This window comes from Callorhinchus milii, unplaced genomic scaffold, assembly GCF_018977255.1.
Source record: "Callorhinchus milii isolate IMCB2004 unplaced genomic scaffold, IMCB_Cmil_1.0 Scaffold3, whole genome shotgun sequence".
Classification (NCBI taxonomy): Eukaryota; Metazoa; Chordata; class Chondrichthyes; order Chimaeriformes; family Callorhinchidae; genus Callorhinchus; species Callorhinchus milii.
The window spans coordinates 60630769-60649434 of NW_024704744.1; the positions used below are offsets into that span (position 1 = coordinate 60630769).

At 40.8% G+C, this 18666-nt stretch overlaps 1 protein-coding gene across 7 annotated transcripts in view; it reads left to right on the forward strand.

Moving 5' to 3' along the window:
• Positions 1-18666, forward strand: part of LOC103181750 (RAC-gamma serine/threonine-protein kinase) — a 141032-nt gene that overhangs the window by 90203 nt on the left and 32163 nt on the right. For all 7 annotated transcript variants that reach the window (XM_042333650.1, XM_042333652.1, XM_042333651.1 and 4 more), the window contains one exon: positions 17380-17511. In XM_042333650.1, the coding sequence (XP_042189584.1) occupies positions 17380-17511 (132 nt within the window). The remainder of the gene's footprint in view (positions 1-17379; positions 17512-18666) is intronic.

Sequence of the window (18666 nt, forward strand, 5' to 3'; positions counted from 1 at the left end):
ACCTTGAACTCAGCCTAACACTTCAATGCAGCTTGGGGTGGACTGCATTGTTGGAGCTGCTGTCATCGGATTAGATTATAAGCATACACAGTTTGAAGTAGGCCTAGTTTTGGCTGTGAAGAAGTTGGTTCTGTCTCAGACAACTACCATAAACTTGTATATTCGGTGACCAAATGTGTAAGCAAATTATTTCTACATCAGACCCTCATTATTTGTCCACTCTAGAAAGAGCAGACACTCATTCGTGGCAAGACTTGGAAAACCTGACAAGCAATGGCCTTGTAGTCTATGGAAATGAATAAGAAGGGCCTACAAAACAGACAATAGACAGAGAGGCAACTAATATCAAGAATAAAGAAGCTTTCTATACCCTGGATGGTAAGAACCTAAGGAATAAATATCTAAAGGATTCCAATTCATAAGATGGGCAAATGAAGTCACACGACTCTAAACGTAGCCGCATGGGCGGACAAGGCCATAAAGAATATAAAGCTAATGAATACTTGGCTTAATGTCAATAGGAACACAATACTAAAGTTAGGGGAGTGATGTTATATTTGTATAAAATCCTGGTTGAACCATCGTGGAGTGAAGTGTAGTTTTACTTGGACGTTACCAGAAATGAGTGGATACAGCTATGAAGAAAGAATGGACAGGTTAGAGGTTGTCTCTGGAGATGATTCAATTAAGACAGGACCTGATTTTGGTCTTTCAGTTGAGATTTAATGCAGGATTGTGTGCAATTATATAACTTGGGAAGAAAAATACAAAGATGAAATGTCTGCTAAATGGTAAAATTTTAAAAAGAGTAGAAGAGCAGAGAGACTGAGGGCTTTAATAAATCATTATTAAATCCCACCCTTGCTTGACTCCACTGGTTGCCCATCACACAGAGGATACAGTTCAAGATCCTGGTCCTTACCTTCAAAGCCCTCCCTAGCCTTGCTCCCCACTACCTCTGCGACCTCCTAACCCCCTAACAACTTGTCTGCTCCCTCCGTTCAGCGGGCTCTGGCCTGCTTCAAGCCCCCCACTTTGCCCACCCCACCATTAACGGGTGAGTCTTCAGCCACTCTGTCCCTACCCTCTGGAACTCCATTCCGCAGTCCTTCCGCCTCTTCCCCTCCCTTCACCCTCCTTCCCCCCCCCCCTCCCCCCTGCCCTCCACACTCCCTGATCCCAACCCCCAGCTCGGGTTCTGAAACATTTAGTGTCCAGTGCCTTGGGACGTCCTCCGGACATAAAAGGGGCGATACAAACATAATTTTGTTGTTCTTGTATTAAAGTAGGAAGGCACATGGGCAAACGTGTGAAGAAACCAATGGGATGCTTTATAAATTTGACTTTATTATCTCTTCAATATTTTTCCTAACTCTTAAGTTTGTGCAAGACTTCATGTTCACAACAGTTTTGCAACTCTTGCGGTGTACTAATTCCAATATCAACTACGCGATGATCACTAAAACCCAAATGTTAACTTGCTTCTGGGTGACTGTAGTATATAATCTTTTGAAGAAGGCCTTTCTTTATTCATGTTTTTTTATCCTGCATAAGCAACAATAACAACAACAAGATTTCATTTATAGAGCGCCTTTCACATCGGGAGGACGTCCCAAGACAGTTGGGTCGGGACCCGAGCGGGGGGGAAATGGTCAGGGTGAGGGGAGGGAAGGGAGGGAGCGAGGAGGGGGTAGAGAGTCGAGAGGGAAGCTGAAGGCACGGTTGAAGAGAAAGGTCTTGAGACCGGCCTTGAAGGAGGAAAGGGAGGAGGCAAGGCGAAGGCACTGGGGGATAGAGTTCCAGAGCCTCGGGGCTGAGAGGCTGAAGGCCCGGCCACCGATGGTAGGGCGGTTGGGGCGGGGGACGTGGAGCAGACCAGAGCCAGAAGAACGGAGGGTATTGGCAGGTAGGTAGGGGGATAGTAGGTTGGAGAGGTAGGAGGGAGCAAGGCCGTGAATGGCCTTGTAGGTGAGGGTGAGGATCTTGAATTCGATCCTCTGGGGGATGGGGAGCCAGTGGAGGCGAGCGAGGGTGGGAGTGATGTGGTCCCGAAGCCTGGTGCGGGACAGTACACGAGCTGCAGAGTTCTGAATGACCTGCAGCTTGTGGAGGGAGGTGCTGGGAGAGAGTTCCCATAGTCCAGCCTTGAGGTGATAAAGGCGTGGACCAGAGTTTCAGCAGCGTGAGGGGTGAGGTAGTGCCGTAGTCTGGTGAATAATAAATCACAAGATCACAAGATCACAAGATTGGTTTGATCATGAACACCCTTCAAACCGCTACCGTTCTCCCATCACAGCATCAAGCTGCTTTTTATTTAGTTGTCGATTTTAGAATTACAATTATAATAAAGTTAGATCATGACATTATTTAATTTTTCATTTGCAGCATTGAATAAATTGTGAGAGAATGATTGATACTATTCATGGTAAATCTCAACACTAATTTAATTTTCGACTTTTAACAGCCGTTAACTGGAAAATACTTATATCTCTTTTTCCTGTGCCGATACTTGGACTTGACTCCAAAGAAAGCAAAGAAGTTCTAGTACTAAGTGTAGAACGTTTACTCTTTGTGAAGTTATTACTAAATTGTCAGGTTTGACATGCAGCTTATGTACAATAACACAAGATAAGAAAGTTGTACAGTTTCAAGCTTGGTTACAAAAGATCACTTCCTGTTTTAAGTACACCTTATCCTCCGTCTTTCATGGGTGATGTGCTTTTTCTTTCATTCTATTGATCAATTCTGATTAAGAATGATGATGCAATCTGTTGGGTATAATTAGTTGTTTGCTCTAAATGGTTCTCAGGTAGTTTTAGACAGCTGTTAAGCTACGTTGTGTGTTGTATTGGGAAACTGTGTCATTGCTTCGACATCTGAAGTGACAAAAATGAGTGCAAATTGTTTTGGCACTACATTGGCCTGTACAGAGTCTCTACTGCAAATTGATTTGGCATTAGTTTAAACCTACTCTCTGTTGTCAAGTGAAGCAAATAATCCTGACTTCCTGTCAGAGCTATTACTACCATTCCTATATTTACCATCGTGTTACATAGTTAATCGTAATGGAGGCACTGAAATTAATTATTTCAATTTAATTTGTTACAACTGATGTTTTTACAACAAAAACTTGCATTTATGTAGTGCTCTTCATGTAGAGCGCTTAGAGGAAGGAAACCTTTAGCTTTTAAGAAGCCTTTCGATTCACAAAACAATTAATATATGCTTGTAGCATAATCAAATAACTGGTGATTTCACCATGTGATGATATTTGGAAATATATAAAAGCTTGCTTAGAGCATTGCCTGTCTCTGATTCTTACAATGTAATTGTTACCTCAAATATCAAAATCGACCTCCAGACATAGAAGGTACAAAATAAATGTTATTTGTATTGTATATTGCAAATGCTATTATATTATTATTAGATAGATATTAGCCAAAACTTGATCAGTGACATTCCCTTGCAAAATGAATTGTCCATTTATTTAGAAATCCAAGCTGTCCAGTTTAGATACAAGGCAACCCATTTACAGGGCAGCTGTCTGAGTCCAATATCTCAGGTACTGTGTTACAACAACATCTTGCATTTATATAGCCCCTCAATAGGGTAGCGTCCCAGAGCGCTTGACAGTGGTGGAACATGACGCTGAGGTGGGAGGAGGTGACTAAGCACAAATGAAGAGGAAGGTCTTCAAATGCGACCTGAAGATGGGAAAGGAGGGATAGAGGAAGAGTGTTCCAGAGATTGGGGCGCATTGGCTGAAAGTGTGGTGACCAATAGTGGAACGGAGGAGGGCATGAGGGACAAGCAGGAGGTTGGAGCCAGTCGAACAGAAACAACAGGTAGTGGGTTGGGAAGTAAGCAAGCCGGAGAGATAGGGAGTTGCCAGGGCATGAAGGGATTTGAAGACTAGTGTGAGAATCTTGAAATCGATCTGTTCGGTCATAGGGAGCTAGTGGAGCCTGGCAAGAACTGGTGTGATGGATGGGGGTACCTGGTGTGGGCAGTGGAATTTTGAATTAACTGAATTTTGTGGATAGTGGAGCTGGGAAGACTGGTGAGTAGGGCATCTGAGTAGCCGAGATTGGAAAAGGGAGTGCAAAAAAATGTCCAATTTTCTGGTTGCCGCTGATGACACTTCCTGTGCGCTATAAGAAACTGTTATCGGTAGCGAGCTGATGATCTGGAAGTTGGCCCCATTGTTTAGTATGGCTATCGAGCTGGTCCATGTTGAAAGTTAAACTCTCTCTAAAAGCAGACTTAGACGCTCTTAGGGAGGTGTTTAATAATATGATCATCCTGTATTATTAATGCTATTAATTAATGCTCCTACAAATTCATTATCAGATAAATACAAATTATTTTAGATTGACCTATTCCCTGCCTTTCTACCTTTATAAGAATTGTTCACACGTTGCTAAAATCATCTTTTGCCTCAACTGTCCAAAATAACAGAAACAAGTGTTATTAACTTCAGAAAATAAACTGACACAGAAAAACTGAGTAGGATGCTTTCTGTTCAGGTTGAACTAACAACCCATTCAGAAACCACAGTGCATCTTGCTGAAACATTGCCCAAAGCAGTAACTACGCACTTGTGAAGGCAGCCAACAGTGTGAATTTAAATTGGACGATTGATTCCTAGTTGGTTCTTCAATTACTTGAATTCAGGCAACAAAGTTTCTACATTCGGGATGTTTCACAATTCCAATCCAGATGTGATCTTCCGATTTGTGACTCCAATTTTGGCAAAGCCACTAAATATTAAATGAACATTGAAGTAATATATTTATCCATTGAAATTGAGTTACATTTTGTGAAATCCTCTCTCTCACTTGAGGCTGAAGTTCCCAATTAGTATTTTGCTCTTCTTTGAAATCTCCCTAATGCATCTGTTGTTTTGAAACTGCAAGGTAAACCAGATGTTTTTTCTTCTAATTTATAACTGGTGAAATAACCTGTTATGATGTATGATAAAGATAAATCTGCAGTTCCTTAACTCCTCCTCCACTTAAATTGATGGGCGGATTTATTTGAATGTTAATGCTCACCGTATAAGTTAATTGGATAATTGGAGCTCTCGTTCACTATATTTTAGTGTGAATAGACCCTGCTTTGTGGACTTAAACCAAGTTTGTCTATTTATTATTGCCTTTGGCTTTCCAATGTGCCCCCCCTCCCCCATTTTAAATCCAACTAAGTAATTTACTTTCAGTTCCATGATCATTTTCGCCCACATGATATACAGTCAATTCACTTTACAGTATATTCTGTTCTGTGAAGCGCTTTGAGATGTCTCAAAGACGTTATAAGACGCTATATCTCATGCAAGAATTATTATTATTATTAATCCTTAAAAAGCTAAAATGCAGAACCTCAAAATGTGTTCTGAGAATCTAGAGGATAGGCCTCAGCTGCTGATTTAGTTTGCTCAAAGAATAGATTTACAGTGCATAACCTAATGTTTATAAAATCATACTGACTTCTCCTTATGGCTTCTACACTCTTTAGATGAACGTTGAAGATATAAAATCCTGTAAAATGTTCTATTCCAGTTTGTCAGGGTTTGACTCACTGGTCTTGATTGACTCATTGATGTCTTATTTTGAATATCAGGATCACATTTCTTATCTTGCAATTCCCCGGGATGCAGCCATGTGTTTAATTCAGATCTTAAAATTTAAAAATATTAACCAGTGTCTTGCCTGCTATCGTATTCATTTCTTTGATGGTTTTAGAAAGTATCTCATTTTATTAATGTGTGTGGTACAAATTTAATTTTGTGAGTTTATCTATCATTGCAATACTTCCTATTTGTGATTCCAAATGTCCAATCAAGAACTAGGTATTTATTCTGAATATATGATTGTCTGGACCAATTCGCATATCTGTCAAAGGAGCAGATTTTAAGAGTGCTGTCAGTTTGGTTGTGTTTTCCCAGGGCAATTTTCTTTCTAAAGATTTGATCATATTTTAATTAGACCATCTGTTAGCGGGCCTTTCAACAACCTCACAAACTATCGGTTTTAGTCTGACAAAATTCTGGCTCTGAGGTACATAGCTAAGGTACTCTTCATTTTTACATTTTCTATTACGCAGGTGTAATAATAACATTTTTGTTTGATTAAAAAAAACAAGTGAATGACACTACAAATATTCAATGAAACTTCAGTGAAAATATACAGATCAATCAAATTTCAGCTGCCAATCAGAGTCACTACTACAATAACAACAGCAACAAAAAAATTAAGTTTGTGTTGTGCCTTTCACGTCGGGAGGATGTCCCAAGACGCTGGACAATCAGGCGGAGGTATTGAGCGAGAGTGTTACACAGTTTAGGGGCGTAGTGGCTGAAAGTGTGAGCTCCATAATGGAGGGGAGGGTGCGAGGGTCAAGTAGGAGGCGCCGGGTGGCAGACTGTTTAGTGAGGAGGTTGGAGAGGTAGGGAGATGCCAGGGAGTGAATGGATTTGAAACCGAGTGTGAGGATCTTGAAGTCGATCTGTTCGGTGATGGGGAGCCAGTGGAGCCTGGCCAGAACTGGTGAGATGTGGGTGCGGAGTTTGGTCCAGGTCAGTATGAGGGCGGCAGAGTTCTGAATGAACTGGATCTTTTGAATGGTGGAGCTGGGGAGACCGGCGAGGAGTGCGTTTGAATAATCCAGGTGGGAAATGGCAAATGCATGCACAATGATTCTGGCTGCACTTGGGGTAAGGTATGGTCGGAGGCGGGCAACGTGGTGGAAGTGGAGGAAGGTGGTCCTCGTCAGGGACTGGATGTGAGGGAAGAAGGACAGCTAAGGGTAGAACTGGATGCCTAGATTGCATACTGGTTCGGTGAGGCTGAGGGAGAGCCCAGGGAGGTTGAGGAGTTTAGATCTGCAGGAGTGAAGATGTTGACGGGAGCCAAAGGTATGGCTTCTATCTTGTCCACATTTAGCTGCAGGAAGTTTGCACTCATTCAGGCCCTGTGCCAGACAACCTGATAGAACATCAGCGAACCTGGAGTCGATGCTGGAGGAGGCATAGTAGATTTGTGTGTCATCCGCATACGTGTGGAAGTTTAACCCATGTGCAGATGACATCGCCCAGAGGGAACATATAGATGAGGAAAAGAAGAGGGACAAGGTTGGAGCCCTGGGGTACCCTGCAGATGACCGGGCGGGGTGGGAAGAGAAACCATTGCTGAGATGAAGTGGAGGTGGTTGGTTAAGTAGGACTCAAATCATGTGAGTGTGGTCCCACTAGGAAGGTTGAGGGGGGAGAGGCAGTGGAGGAGGATAGCGTGGTCGACTGTGTCGAACGTGGCAGAGAGATGTAGGAGGACGAGGAAGCAGAGGTAGCCCTGGTCACAGATAGAGAGGACGTTGTTTGTGACTTTGACAAGCGGTCACCGTCTCTGGGCAGCAATACCAAAAAATATTAATGTACAGAGTGTAAGAAAAGGCTTGTTTAATAGTTGATCTTTCCACTATCTCTTGCACTCAATGTTTCTTGTCTTATTTGATTATTGTTCTTTTTGTAATTGCTTATCTGAATATTTTTTCTTGTTTGCAAATTCTGCCTGCATTCTCAATGTTGAAATGAAGACTCTCTAACTCCCAAGCCTATGGAGCTCTTCACTTCCCACATTCTTCCCTTCATTCTAAAAGATACAGGATTATAAACTCAAGCTTGATTTCACCAACCCTTCTTGATTGTTTTACTCTTTTCCATCTTGGAGTGCTCAGCACTATAGGCCTTAATCTTTCTTCTAGGTTTTTCAATTTTAAAGAAAAAGTTTTACACACTTTCACAAGATTACAAGATTGGTCTGAAGGCAGAAGGCCCTTTGGTCCAAATATCTCAAGGCCACACAGAGAGCAAAAGAGTACAGATTTTCTAAACACATTATTCATCCCAGTAAGAAAGGCTACAAGAAGGTGAATTGATGAACTTTATTCCCTAATTGTTCAGTTCTCGAGGGGTAAATCTTCCATTCCAAGACTTAGTTAATTTTGGTCTTGTACAAAGTGCCTGTTTCTAACTTCTAGTTTATTGGTTTGGGTAATAACACAACATGGAATGAAACGACAGATGTTAGTTAAGGACATATCCTGATTGACAGCCGTTGATGGACAGTCATGATAGCTTGGATCCTTAGTAATAATAATCTTTGCATTTTATGTAAACCTTTCATGTCAGGATGATGTCTCAAAGTGCCTCACAGGATTTACTGAAAAGATAGTGACTTCTGTTTTGTATACGAAATACAGTTCTTCTGTTTTGCCTATGAACATACTGGCTTACACGAGGAAGAATGGAATAGAGGGGTCAAAGAGTGTATACTATAATGGATGAGGGTGCATGTAGAGTATAAACACCGGCACAGACTAGTTGGGCAGAATGACGTGTTTCGTTGCTGTAACTCTGTATAAAAAAGCTATTGATCGGGTGGTAGACTTTTAACAATATATAAATACTTGGCTGAAAAAAGCTACTCTGCTCTTACTTCACAAAACTCAAAATGACCAGGGAGCCATCCTGTATCCACATTGCTCAAGGAAATTTATAATGTATTAAGAAAGAACTGGAATGATTTATCAGGGACGGCAGAATCAATTGGGAGCATTTAAAAGATATTTAACCAAATGCTTACTGAGGAAGGGTATTAGAAGGTATAAGGAAAGAGCAGGGAATTGGGATTAGAATTGATTGCTTCTAGGAAGAGCAAATGTGGACATGAAAAATGGGCTGCATGGGCTCATTCTCTGTTGTACATTTCTATATTTCTATGGCATTCTTCCTCAGTGAAGCAGAGGAGCTGTGAGAAATGCAGAACTGTGATTAGCAGATCCACTTGTGGAACAAAACAGTAAGATTGTGTGTTTCTCGATGTCTAAGAAGGATGCTGCTATGGAGATAGATATATGCTGTAACTTCTTGGATCTGACTTTGGCCCCTGATCTGAATTCTCTGCAGGCTCTGAATGTGGTATGATTGACAGATTACTATTGCCACAATTGCTTCTTGATGTATATGACAAATTAAAATTGTTGTGACCCATCAATCTGACAAATAGTTAGATTAATGAAGTTTAGGATTAACACAGTCAAACTGATTTGCTTAGCAATTTTAGTTTTTGCATCACAATTTGAATTGAATAGTAATCATTATGTGATTTTCTTAAACGGTTATTTTCAGACTGATGAAGTATATAATAATAATATAATATAATCCTTGCATTTGATATGGCGCCTTAACACGTCTATGAGACGTTTCAAAGCGATTCACAGAATATACTGCAAAGTGAATTGACTATTTTGCAGACAAAACATGGCAGCCAATTGCACAGAGCAGTATCCCACAAACAGTCGTGGATTGAGCAACCAAATAATATATTTTTTAAGGGATTATTTACCCCGGAAAACGATCCGCCAATCGACTAACAACCGGGTTCTTACTTACTACTCACTGCTATGTAAACAGAGGTAAAGTATTGTTAAAATAAAAGTATATCTGAGTACTTAGGAGTCGGGAGTCCTGTAGCAAAGTGGTTAGTGCACTTGCCCATAAGCAAGAGTACCCGGGTTTGATTCGCGGGCAGGGCATAACCTTAGGCAAGTTTCCTTACTTCACCTGTCTGTTTACCGAGCACTAAGTAGGAACCCGAGTGCTGGTCGATTGGCAGATCGCTTTCTGAGGATAATAATCCCTCAAAAAAAATTGGTCACTCAATCCACGACTGTTTATGGAACACTGCTGTGCGCAATTGGCTGCCACGTTTCGCCCACAAAAATACAGTCAATTCGAGACCATTCTGCTGCTCCCTCTCTGCCTTCAAATCCACGTTAAGACTCATCTCTTTGATTGTGGTTTCCCCTCAGCTTCCCCCTACGCTCATCCTTCCAGTTTAGTCAGCTCTGAAATGTCCTCTCGATATGAATTATACACTTTTTTTTAACGCTGGTTCATCTGCACTCATAATCCAGGACAGAACTTGCATTTTGCAGACGTGGAGTCTTGTAGCTCAGTGGTTAGAGCACTCGCTTTGCAAGCGAGAGACCTGAGCTCAATTCCAGGCAGAGCGAAACCTTGGGCAAGTTTCCTTACTCCACACGCCTAATAATAATCCCTCCCAAACCAAAAACAATAATAAATTGGTCATTTTCAATCTACGACTGTTTGTGGGACACTGCTGCGCGCAATTGGCTGCCGCGTTCGCCCACAAATATACAGTCAATTCACTTTACAGTATATTCTGTGAAGCGCTTTGGGATGTCTAGAAGACTTGAAAAGCGCTATATCAAATGCAAGGATTATTATTATTATTTTGGGACAGGTACAGGTTTTCTAAGGAATCTGCCAACAAGTGGGAATCGGTTAATCGCAGCCTTGCATGGAAGGGGCTCTTGGATGATCTAACTCCTTAGTTCAACTAACAGTTTACTAATGGTATGAATCTTACCTGATAATGAGCCAACTAAGGTTTTTAATGGTGATAACAAGGATTTTTTTGCCACAAGAAGGTCTAAGAAATTTCGCTACAATTTTAAGATGAATTTACTCTCCAAATTCAATTATTAATTCTACAAATGATGAGACTGAATTTTTGGCCTTATTTAGAAACTTACTTATAGACAAAACATTGAATTAAAGCTGAAACAAAAACAGAAGTCTCTGGGAACACTCAGCAGGTCAGACAGCATCTATGGAGAAAGGAAAGTGAGTCAACGTTTCGGGTCCACGACTCTTTGCCAGAACAGTTCTGACTGCATCTGCAGTAATTTGCGTTTACTTAATTAAGGCTGTCTTTCTGCTGTTCAAATTAAAGTGAAAAGAAAATGGTACAATTTATTTATGCTGCCAAAATTTCCTATTCCTTAGTTGCTAATACAATTAAAAAAGTATGATTTAAAATAACCATCCATCTGTCCAGGGCAGCAAATATTATGGAACAAATAAAAAATCAAGTATGTCAATAACTAGTTTCACCAGTAAATGTCTTTTTTTGTTTGGCTTACAAGGTGAAAGCAAACACTAATGTTAGAGACAAAGATAAAGCTGTTTGCTTGTTCCTGAATGATTTCTAGTCTGGTGTATTGCAGTGTAACATAATTGCTTCATTCCTCATGTCTGATTTTAAACTTTTGATGGGTATTTTTTTTTATGTTGCTCGGTTTATGGAATACATAATGTATGATCAAAATTGCAGGTACAGTATTTAACAAGAGCTAAATCATGGCCCCATGGCCAACAAATTATATATTGGTCAAATGGTACAGTACCTCCAAATTGAGCACCTCCTTCGAGGGCCCATTGCCAATTCACAAACTCCAATATAATACGACGCCTTAGAACAAGATTTCAAGCGAAAAGAAGAAAATGTTGGGGATTCATTGCATCGGAAACCGTATGATAGCTGTTGCGTGTGACATTTCACGAGAGCCTTTTGAGCTATCTCTATGGAGTCTTATGTTCCACATCCATTTCTTCCCTGTATACTATATTCATATCAATGTTTTGACCATAGAAAGCTTGAAGGGGGTCTAGGAACATCATCTCTGGATAACTGAGGGTGAATGGCGAGAAATAGGGAGATATAATTCCATTTCATTTCTTGAATGTATTTCACTGCTTTCAAATTTCAAACCTCCCCGATAGTCTACCTAAAATTACACTGAACATTACAGCGCAGAAACAGGCCAACTGGACTGTATTTATTCTCCACATGAACCAATCCTGATCCCTTTTCCTATACCTCTCTACTTCCTTTTCCCTCATCATACTGGAGAAGTTCGGGTTTAACTGCCACATGTTGATTAACTGGTCCTGGCCAAATCCTACTGTGGGCAGCAATCAGGCCAAGAGAGCAGAGGGGCCATGAAGAGCCTTATAAATCCTGTGTCAACAATTTGCCCTTTTGTTGGCTTCTACCGGAGGTGGGGGGGTGGGGGATAATTCCAAAAATACTGCGAAACACTGAAAGTGCAATGTTCATAGCAAGTGCAAGAATGTTGAGCAGTTGAAATGTCTAATAGATGTAATTTAGTACTAAAAATTATTTTGCATGCATATCTGGACCTTTCCCAGGGCAAGAGCAAATTTTTAAATTAATTATTTCTGTAAAATATGGCAATATCTAAAAAGTACAACTGTCACTTGACTTTTAGAAAATAAGTAGAAAAATGTGTCCTCAGGTTGAAGGTTTTGCACTACAAGAAGTGTCTAGTAGTTCATAAAAATATATACAACTAGTTCATTAGATTTTACTTGCATAAACTGCTTCACGCGCGTAACACCCCCATCCTTGCTCAGCTTCATTGGCTCCCCAACTCCCAGCGGATTGAATTCAAGATCATCCTTCTCATCTTCAAATCCCTTGAGGGTCTCGTCCCACCTTACTGCTATGACCGCCTTTAACCTACCAACGGGTTTCTCCCTTCGCTCAGCAAGCACTGGCCTGCATTATGTCCCCTGTCCACCATCAGCAGACAAGAGTTTCAGCCATTCTGCCCTCGCTCTCTTGAACTCCGTCCTGGAATCCCTCTGACGCGCTTTCTTCCTCACCTTGTTCATGGTCCATCTGCAGACGTACCTCTTTGACTGTGTTTTTGGTCACCTTCTCCTCCCCACCCCCTTGGGCTTCTAACCCCACGTCCAGTGCCCAGTCAGCAGCATTAGCATTTTGAAACGCCTTCCTGAAGGGAAAGCTGCTGTTTAAATGGAAATTGTATTGTATTATAAATTCTATATTTTTAATGTATTTTAAAAATCTCCCAAATATAATTTGTCATTCACTTCATGGCTATTTGTGGGAGATTGCTGTGCACAAATTGGCTGCAGTGTTCACCTACAAACCATATGCAGTCACTACACTTTGCAGTGAATCCTGTAAATTGCTTTGAGACAAACTCCTGACAAGAATCATAGAATTATACAGCACAGAAGAGGCCATTCGGCCCATCGTGTCTGTGCCGAAAGGTCCAACCAACCATTATTATAATTATAATACAATAATAATTTGCTCTGATGTCAAGCCAGCAACATTAAGCGCCTTGGGATATCCTCCATATGGTAATATCTGTATATCAATGTAAATTTGTATTATTTCTTAGGTCTGTTATAATACATGAGAGTAAAGGGATATGGGGCAAAGCTAGGGAGAGGAAATTTTGACCCAATGATGAAGACAGTCTATGTATACTTGCACAGTCACTACAACACCTGCAGGTTTATGATATGAACCAGAGACCATTTTGAACAAAATGTATATGTTGTGGGGAAAAAATAAGGGAAAGAAGAAGAATTGAGTGAGTTAGTTACAAATTTTATTTTTTGTACAGTTAATGAAACATTATGGAGATGTCCACTGCAGTTATTAGTAAGTCCATTTACAACTGTAAGCTATCACTAGCAATAGGATAATTTGAAACACATTCACAAGTATTTTGATGAATGACTTGACTCAGCAATGCTTGAAGGAATGTTTTATCACAATTGCAGTGTCCTCAAGAGCTTCTGACTGATACTGTCTACAAAACATACTGTGAATAGTTTTTTGAATTTTTTGTATTTTTAAGTTTAAAACAGAAAGTTATCCATTTAGTTAATCAATAGAAATTATGAGAGAATTTCTGAGATTTATTCTTACCAAGGTGTTGTGAGAAACAGATTTTGGGGTCAACTTGATCATATTCTTCTGAGTATTGAACGGGATTGCCCTTCTAATAGTAATAATAATCCTTGAATTTGATATAGTGCTTTTCACGTCTTCTGGACGTCTTAAAGCGCTTCACAGAATATATTGTAAAGTGAATTGACTGCATTTTTTTTGTGGGCGAAACGCGGCAGCTTTGCTGGCTTTATTGCTGGAATTGTTTCCAGCAGGACTTCATTCACTGTTTGTGGAACATTCCTACATGCAAATTAGCTATGTTTGTCTGCAAATACACAGCCCCTAAACTCTATTGTAAATCCTGAAGTGCTGTGAGACATTTCAATGATGTGACAAGGCACTATAATGGAACGACATAGCACCAATGCTCTGGTGGTCGCTGCTTACTTAACAACATCAACAAATTGCATTTGCATAGCATCTTTCACGAATGGGAGGACGTGATCTGTTCACCTAACCAGAGACCAGGATGTTTCAGCCCTGTGCAATTTTTTGTTTAAGAGGATTAAATCAGACTGAGATTTCCATATATGCATGTAACCTACATATGAAAATTCCCTGTGTCTGCAATGAAATGTGCACTGTCTCACAGGAGGCACATACCTAGCTCACCTTACCTGTTGTTATAATAGTATAACAACAATAACTTGCATTTATATAGAGCTCTTTATGCCGAGTAGTGTCCCAGAACGCTTAACAGTGGCGGCCTCTGACCCCGAGCCAGGGGGAGAAGGAAGGGAGAGGTGACCGTAAGCACGATCAAAAAGGAAAGTCTTTAGGCGGGATTTGAATGTGGGAAGGGAGGGGACAAGGTGGATAAATTGGGGCAGAGTGTTCCACAGCTTCGAGGAGTAGTGACTAAAAGCACGGCCACCGATGGTGGAGCTGAGGGAGCGGGAGACCAACAGGAGGCCGGAGCCGGCCGAGCGGAGGCAGCATCACCCCAATGGAGTGGGGGGTGAGCAAGTCGGAAAGGTAGGGAGGTGCAAAGGCATGAAGGTGCTGGGTTGCGAGAGCCAAGGCTTGTGCACCCCAGAGTGTGTGTTGAGGTACTGCTGGAGTGTAACCCGCTAACACCGCATAACTTGCCATTGTGTGACTTGTCTGGCAAGCTTCCCACTGCTTGCTGGGTTACAGGAGCTGAGTGAGAATCCCTACATGACCAGTCTGCCTCCCTCGTCCTGCTGTGAGCCAGACTGGCTGGTGTGTCATCAGCAGTGCCCTAGAGTACTGTAGACCTGCCATCTCAGGAATCATACTAAGACCGGCAGAGGATTGACTCGATTCCACTATTATGTTGCCAACCTTGGAGCCAGTTCAATCCCAAGGAGATCCTGCTTATTACCACACAGCCCCCACCTCCTAGTCCTTTGTACCCAGCACCAGTTTTTCACAATGTAATTATTTGCTATTCCAGACTCCGTATGGCAAATGGATGGATACATTGTAATTTTTGAGCCATTGTTTGCTACCAAATAGATTTTAAACAGTCTAGTAAAATCAAATAATTGTGATACCAATTTTAACCAATTGTGTTAAGTATAATCTGCATAATCATTGTCAACGTTAATGTGTACGTTGGTGTTTGTGTGTTTCTCAACTGCCTAGGGGCCTACAGTATAAGGTGTGAAGCATTATATCAATATTTGTTTTTAACTGGTGATAATGGTAATTGTCATTGGATAACTTTTTAAATAAACCACTGTGAGGTCATTCTGTCTAGGGAATATCCAGCAGTCAGTGTAATCAACAGCAGTGGTAGCGTGACATCTGTTTGTAAGATGTTTGAAAGCCTTACAGCTGCTTATATTATTGTGTAAACTTGTTGAAAGTTAAAATGGGCACGGATATTGTCCCAAAGATAATGGACAAGTTCCTTTACACCTCAAAGTTTCAAAGGCCTCTGTTGAGGTGTGAGCAGACCTTTGAAATGATTTAACTGGTGACGCTCTAGACAGAGGAAGAAGGTTCAGGTCTGAGAAGAGATGTGCAAGAAAAAAACTGAGAGAGACTTGATTTCTTGCATAATAATGTCTTATACATTGAAGAAATGGTACTATTTCATAAAGCAAAATCTTTGCCAGTAACTCTACATTTTTATCGTGTAAATAATTTTATTTATCACTTTTAAGTTCCTCAGGGCTCTATCCTCGGCCCTCTCCTCTTGAACATTTACATGCTCCCACAAGCATCAGACTAACTTCTACATGTATGCGGATGACTATCTCTCTGTCTCCACCCTCAATTCCAACACTGCTGTCTTGTCTAATTGCCTGTCAGACATAAATCCTGGATGAGAGCTAACTTTCTCCAATTGAATGTTGACAAAACAGGTCTGGTTGGCTCCCATTAGTGCCTTTTTGCTTCTGGTACTGACAACACTATAGATCAATGCACAATCCATTTTACTAAGCTGGTACAAAACCCTGGTGTGTTGTTCGATTGTCAATTGCCCTTTAAACCACATAACCTTGTCTTGATCGTCAGCTTTAACCTACCTTTGCAACATTTCCCGCCTCTGCTACCACCTTTCCGCTTGGGCAACCGAGAACCTTACTCAACACCTCAGCATGAACTATGCTAACTTTTCGCTTGCCGGTTTTCCCAACTCTTATAATAATAAAAATAATCCTTGCATTTGTTATAACGCTTTTCACAGTAAATTGACTGAATATTTGTAGGCGAAACATGGCAGGAAATTGTACACAGCAGTGTCCCACAAACAGTCGTGGATTGAAGTGACCAATTATTGTTTTTTTTTCTTGAGGGATTATTATCAGGCGTTTAGAATAAGGAAACTTGCCCAAGCTTTTGCCCTGCTGGGAATCAAACCCAAATCTCTCGCTTGCGAGCGAATGCTCTAACCACTGAGCTACAGGACTCCTCAAGGTGCAGATATTCTTCCCTCCACAAGGTGCAGATATTCAAAATTCTGCTGCTCGTGTCCTCTCCCATTTAGGCTCCACAAGCGTATCACCCTCAGCCTTGTCCGGCTCTACTGGCTCCCCATTCCCAAGAGGACTTACTTCAAGATCCTTGTCGTCACTTTTAAATCCCTCCACGGTCTTGCCCCACCCTACCTCTGTGACCTTCTAAAGCCTTACCAAGCTAGCCGCTCCCTCCGCTTGATAGGCACTGTCCTGCTTTACCCCACCCCCCCACCTAGCCACCCCACCATTGGCTGTTGGGCCTTCAGCCTTTCTACCCCCAGTCTCTGGAACTCCATCCTGGAATCCCTTTGCCTCATACCTTTCCTCGCTTATTTCAAGGTCTGTTCAAGAACTTTCTCTTTGATCACTCCTTTGGCCGTCTTCCCACTCCTTACGAATCGTGTGTAAACCCTCAACTATCCAGCCCTCTGGGACATTCATCCAACATGAAAGGCGCTATATAAATGCATTGTTGTTAATTTGTTTGTTTGGGAAATTGAATCCTGTGATAACTAGGGAAAAGGGCTGAACATTCAAATTACCAATTTTTAAATGAAGACTGTTATTTGAATTCACTGTCATGAAAAAATATAGCTTTATATAATCTAACCAAACATTCTTAGGAAATTAATTGTCAAAAAACAGATTTCTAAAAAGAAACCTCGGGCTTTGAAAACATTTGAAATTGAGTAATTATTGGTACTTGTTCTTGAATGCAGTGTAACTGGTTCTTGCTTTTTATTAACGACAACTTAATTTTGTTTTCCTTATTTGATCTTATTTATTTACAGACTATGAATGACTTTGATTATTTAAAACTACTGGGAAAAGGCACTTTTGGCAAAGTAATTTTAGTCAAAGAAAAAGCAACTGGGAAATATTATGCAATGAAGATCCTGAAGAAAGAAATCATTATTGCGAAGGTAGGCACACCTTGTTTATAATAGAACAGTATTGGCATGGTGGAGATGTGGTACATAAGCATTTGGAAATATAAAACCGGGGATTATGTTTTCTGAAGAATTAGGAATATGAGCTACATTGAGTTAACACAGTATTTTATATGAATTGACCTCCCTGGGGTTTTAGTGAACTGGGGATGGCAATTTCACCCAACAAGCCTTTTTACTATATCTCTGGATCCACTTTCTCCAGACAGGTACAGTGTAGTCTTGTTATAATGCACTTTTTTATAGCGCTGATTTGGTTAGACTCAGTTAGGGTGTAGACCCCAGTAACTATACATGGTTTAGCCAGCCCGCTTGCTTCCTGAGCACCAGCTGTATGATTTACATATCAGGATTCTGATGGTTACTATAATATTCAGTTGAAATACAGGTGTATCAAACAAAGATTTGTTAAAATAGATTTAATACTTAAAACCTTTGATGCTGTGTTTTCTCCTCTTGAGCTCATTCTCTAAAACATGGTTTATCTTTGACTTGCATACCACTGATGATTGCAAATGCAGGATTTCCTTGTGGGTAATTTATCGAGTAATTTCTAATTTAGCTTTGGTCGAATAAAAAAAAGCATAAAAAAAGCCCAATACAAAAAAAATACATAAAATAATATTGTTTTCTCAACCAGATAGAGAATAAAAGATCCCAGAAGGAAATGCCAAGGAGCTTATTAAAAACAAATCTTCCCTAAGCAACAAAACACTGCCAGAGTCATCTAGATGCTTCTCATTGCTGGACATTATATACCAAAATATACCTTTATGTAGTGTGTATTGAGAATATAATAGTGTGGGGTAATGCGGTGTATTCTGATCATTAACTGTATTTAGTGGTTAAGAGTGTCCCATCTATACTCATACAACTGTTTTGAAGCCTTGCTCCCGTAAAATAATGCAAAACAAACAGAAGGTACAGTGGATTCAATTTAGCATTTTATTTGGTATATAATGCATCAAGTGGACCTAGTTCTCATTGACGCATGCCGCCCTGCCTCCCCTTCCTCATGCCGCCCTGCCTCCCTGAGCTGGAAGTTCATTGTCGCAGGCAAACAATCTGTACTTCCCCATTGCGAATGACTGGCAATGAAGATGGGAGCTATCCAGGAAACTATCAAAT